This window comes from Quercus lobata, chromosome 9, assembly GCF_001633185.2.
Source record: "Quercus lobata isolate SW786 chromosome 9, ValleyOak3.0 Primary Assembly, whole genome shotgun sequence".
In the NCBI taxonomy this organism is placed as follows: Eukaryota; Viridiplantae; Streptophyta; class Magnoliopsida; order Fagales; family Fagaceae; genus Quercus; species Quercus lobata.
In genome coordinates this window covers 54,916,897-54,921,907 of record NC_044912.1, presented here as the reverse complement: position 1 = coordinate 54,921,907, position 5,011 = coordinate 54,916,897, and the positions used below count along the sequence as shown (strand labels likewise).

The window sequence follows — 5,011 nt, the reverse complement described above, 5'->3', positions numbered from 1 at the left end:
CTGGACTGGAGTGCTTTCATCAAATGATGCATGTGGGCTGAGACATTCCCATCCCAAGTGGTGGCCTAATTTGGCCTGGCCTGGTCGGGAAGAGATTCACATAGATATTATTGCTATCTGGGAATAGATTTCTATGTTAGCTAGCGGGGGCAGGCTTTCCTATGGTAGTCCTGCTGTGGCCTTTGACCGTCCGTCCTGTCTCATCTTGATTTGGCTATACTTGTATGTAGCAAGCCTTGTTAGCTTCACATGAGAGCCTTTTTCTAAAGGCTAAAAAGGCACTCATCAGTCAGCTCGGCCCCTTTACTATTTAGTTTTGTCGCCTATTAAGAGAATAGGTCTCGTTCAAGCGGCCCACCCTTATTCATCTATACTAGCTTCCACGCACGACCCAATAGGAACGATTTCCGCACCTCTCTCTAGATAAGAAGCAGAACACACCATCACCTACAGCCCTTTCCTCTGTCGGGGACTTCCACGATTTGAAAACGGGTGGCATCATCGTATGCTCGACGTTTGTTGCCCTGGTTTATATCCCGGAGTAGTCCTATAGCCGATCTGTCACCTAACCTACTTAAACAACCTAAAGGCTTGGCCCCGTCCTATTTGGAGAATGAGTCTTATAGCATGGCTTAGTCAGTTATTCTCGTAGTTCAGATAAGATTCGGACTGCCACTTTTCTGAAAGCATGGTTCTTGCCTTCCTCTCTCCTCCCTCCTTGGAGCTCGTCCATTCGTTGGGTGATCCCTTACTCTCATGTTCGAGTGTTTGCTCGTTGTTTAGGAAGGTGAGTGATATTTCTGCTCATTGCAGTCACCTCCGGGGTTCTTCGCACCTGGATAGTACCAGGACCCTTATGCCCCGGCCCTTGATCAGATAAAGTTGCCCGCTCGAAGCCAGCCCTATGACCCACAACTCAAAATGAGCCTTGCGACGAGATGCGGACATTCCCCATGCTGCGGTTCCCTCTGGTCCGTTCCCGAGTTAGGTTAGGGGAACATCCGAGCGATTGCCTTCGCGAATCCAAACACGCTCACAAGGCACACAATAATAATAAGACCAATAGAGACTTCATAAGAGACCATTTGAGCTGCAGATCGTAATGCTCCTAGAAAGGCAAGCATATTGGAATTCAAACTTCCAGGACAAAAGGAAGAAAAGTAGAATGAAACAAAAGGAAACATAGGAAGCTAACCTACTTCTCACTTTGTTTGTATAACTTGAAAATTCACTGAAGATGAGCTTCAAAAACTGTAAATTGGGCTATTACAAGCTTTAGTCCAAATACATCTAAAAAATAAATCATATTTAAAAAGGTTATAATCACCAGAAATAGGCCTCCTAATATGGTGATGGAACCATCACAGACAAACTATCCACTGTAAGCTCGCTCATATATAAATAAAAGAAAGTTCTTCTAAAGAGACTAAAATTTTAAAAGCATCAAAGTGAAGGTTCATCAGTTCAGTTAAACTTCAAAGTAGGAAAGATTACAAATATATATACTGAGTAAACAATCACCTTGCCAGTTTTGTATTCAGTTTTTCAATCATCACTTCAGAGTTCAACAATCAATAACAAAGACACGTTTCACTCATAGTTAAAGTTATAAAATAGCATGCTCAAGTGAGGAGAAAAAACCAAAGAGCGTCACCCAAAACGTTATCACGAAAAAGTCTTAACAATATAAATTGTTATTACCACCAGATTAAAGACCTCCCTAATTCATTCCAAAAATTCTAAATCCACTAATCGATCAACCTAGAAGGTAACATCAATACCAACCATAGTGGAGGAGGAAATCATCAATAACAAACAAGCTAATATCAGAAATCCACATATAATTCCCAACATTTTGACAAGATTATGAAATTTGAGACAATATATACTATCAGCAACAATTTTAAAAAGAAAGCATTTAAAATGTAATGGTGTGTTCAAAGGACCTTGAAACTACGACTATTGGCAAATTCAAATCCATTTCAAAACCTCCTGCTCTATGAAATTAAGGATGGCATAAGCATATAAGGTCATGCCAACAGAAGTTTGAATCTTCAAAATTGGTGCTGGCTAGTAACAGACTAATAGACAAAAATCCTAATACTCGCATATTATGCTAACAATGGAGAAATGGAATAAATCTCAAAATTTTTAAAAATCAAGAAGTATGAGTAGCTTCATTATCAGAGAGAGAGAGATTATGCGATGAACACGTAACTGCTTGTTTTCATAATTTATCGAAAAATTGAAATATGTCGGTACCCAATCCAATGAATGAGCATCCAAAGATGCAAATGAAACAATGCAACTAAAAAAAAGAGATATACCTTGGCATCAAATGCTAAAGAAATGGAATGGGAACTATGAAGAAGAAAATTGTTTCAAGTTTCTTTTTCAGATGGAGGCATATTTCTTCTTCCAAGTTCGATCAAGATTTTCTCATTTTCTTCGATGGAGAATACAAATTGAAGTCAGAATCATCATCACTGACAAAGTTATGGGCCATTGAAGAAGAACCCAAATGAAACCCCTCACTAACATTTGAGCCAATTCCCAAACCTGGCAGACCCAAGCGTAATTTTGGCAAAGAGATGTGGCTAGTGTCATCAGTGACAGTGACTTGAGGCTGAGGAGGCGGATAATTTCTTCCCATGGGAGAAGTACACAGTGACAAACTCGTATCACATTCATCATCATGAGAGCCCTTTAAAGGTGAGTCAGAATCAGTATATGTTGTTTCCATTGAATTCGAATTTGAAAGCTCCAAACAAGAGTTTAAGAGGTGGGGGGAAGGTGTGACAGAGTTTGAAATAGAACAAATGGTAAAGGCAGGTATTGAAGTTGAAGTAGGTGGGAGAGTGTCGGTGGAGAGATCTTGAACAAAAGGACAGATGCATTCAGCATGGACCCCACACCTTAGGATATGTGATATAGCAGCTCCAAATTCAACCTCCACACGATTCTGCTCAAATTGATTTAAGTCCTTTGAATCGATGGGACTTTCATATAGCTTTAAAAACCATACATGATTACACGTCATATCCGTAATCCGTTTGAATCTGTAAGGAATCGAAATAATGAACTTTATCCCATTAAATTTTAAGGAGACATGAAAAGTATCATGCCATTTCGGTTCTGAAACAACACAATAATAAAATTTTAGATAATCACAATCACAACCGACCCAGAATGAAATGGAATTTCCAAAACTTTGATGATTGAACCACTTTGGAATCTATGAGCCTTTCTTATCATTTTTTTCTTTTAAGGATTAGATATAACTTCACAACTCCCATTTATTAAAAATAAATAAAACAACATGAGAGTTGATACTGTGAGGGTCTTTCCTATTTAATTTATTTATTTTGGTTTTTAGGTATTTGAATATTTTTTTATGGATGTATACTTAGTGGCTACAATATAGGACTAAGTGGTTATCTTATAGGATTAAAAAAAAACTTGATAACCCTCACTTAATTATAAATTTTTTAAAAATAACTTGATAACAAAACAAAATAACATGAGAGATTTTCTTATTTATTTTTTTGGTTTTTTAGGCATTGAAATTTTTTGTTATGGATGTGTACTTAGTGACTACATTATAGGACTAATCACATCCCTAGGTTTTTTTTGTAATTGGAAAATGTAGTAATCCCAAATTATAATATATGCAAGGGTGAAGCCACGTTGGGGCTTGGGGGGCCATGGCCCCCCTTAGCTTTTTTAATTCTCCATTAGAGCTAGTAAAAAAAAATTATAAATTTCTAAAATTACATGTAAATTTATTCATTGGTCCCCAAATTTTAGAATTGACTCTCTCAAAATTTAAAATTATCATCTAAAATTTTTGAAAAAGTCCAATAAATGTAAAATATTGTGAAAGTAATATGAAAATATTTTGGACGTAGCACTTTTCAAATTAAGTTGGTAAACAAAAAAACAAAGAAAACAAATAATAAATCTAGTAGAAAAAGCCTAAAAAAAAAAAACTCTCCATTGGCCCATTCCTCAGGCCATAGCTCTCCAAATATTAGCAAAGCCCCAAATCTCCTTTTAACATATTCCAAATCCAAAAAAAAGAAAACAAAACAAGTCTGTATCATATAGTTATTTTGTGTGCATCCACTAATGTCGTTTCCTCGACTCCAGGCTCCTGCTCCTGCTCCAATTAAGGGTCTGTTTGAGATTAGTTAATTTTGCTAAAACTGAAAACTTTTTACTGAAAGTACAATAGATAAAGATAAAAGTTGGCTGAAATAGTACAGTGGAACCCATTAATAGTACCAAAAAGTGCAGTGAAACCCATGAATAGTAACAAAAATAAGCTGAATAATAAAATAAGTTGGCAAAAATAATTTTTGCCAAACGGATACTAATTCCATTGGCAACCATTAGTAGGGCGATGAGTGTTAATAGGTCTTTACTATTCAAGGAGTGTTTGGATAGATGTAATATGTTGGATATTGGGTTCGCGGATCCACGTTTCACTTGGGCAAACAAAAGGGAGGTGCAAGCTTCGATTCAGGAGAGAATTGATAGATTTTTTGTGAACCCAAGTTGGTGTGTGATGTATCCTAATGCTAAGATAACTCATTTGACCCAATGCCACTCGGACCACTGTCTAGTGCTTTTGGAGGTGCAGCCGAGAACCCAAAATGGGAGGAGTAGGTCTTTTCATTTCCAAACGGGGTGGTTGTTGGATCCTTCTTTTCTCCCAATAGTGCATCAGGTGTGGGAAAGTAATAATAGGCTAGTTGATGCTATTATTTGGTTTACGCAGAAAGCTAAGGAGTGGAATAAAAATCAATTTGAGAATATTTTCACTAGAAGAAAGAATTTGATGTCGAGACTGAATGTTATTCAAAGAGCGCTAGCTTTAAGACCATCAAAATAACTTGTGAAGTTGGAAGATGAGCTCCTTAGGGATATGGATCTTGTGCTCAGACAGAGGAGGAGTTGTGGGCTTTAAAATCAAAGGGTGAATTGGATGATACAGGGTGACCATAATACG

General features: G+C 37.3%; 1 protein-coding gene across 1 annotated transcript; it reads right to left on the bottom strand.

The window, feature by feature from the left end:
• Positions 1 to 2,153: 2,153 nt before the first annotated feature.
• Positions 2,154 to 3,047, bottom strand: LOC115960171. Its single transcript, XM_031078928.1, has 2 exons — positions 2,805 to 3,047; positions 2,154 to 2,774 (listed from the first exon to the last, which is right to left on the bottom strand). The coding sequence occupies exons 1-2, from the start codon at positions 3,038 to 3,040 to the stop codon at positions 2,429 to 2,431; spliced, it is 582 nt and encodes a 193-aa protein (XP_030934788.1). The 5' UTR covers positions 3,041 to 3,047; the 3' UTR covers positions 2,154 to 2,428.
• Positions 3,048 to 5,011: the final 1,964 nt, after the last annotated feature.

Coding starts and splice junctions, on each gene's coding strand:
- LOC115960171 (XM_031078928.1), bottom strand. CDS start 3,040: ATGACGTGTAATCATGTATGGTTTTTAAAGCTATATGAAAGTCCCATC. Junction 2,775..2,804: donor ACCATTTGTTCTATTTCAAA/CTCTGTCACACC, acceptor CCACCTCTTAAA/CTCTTGTTTGGAGCTTTCAA.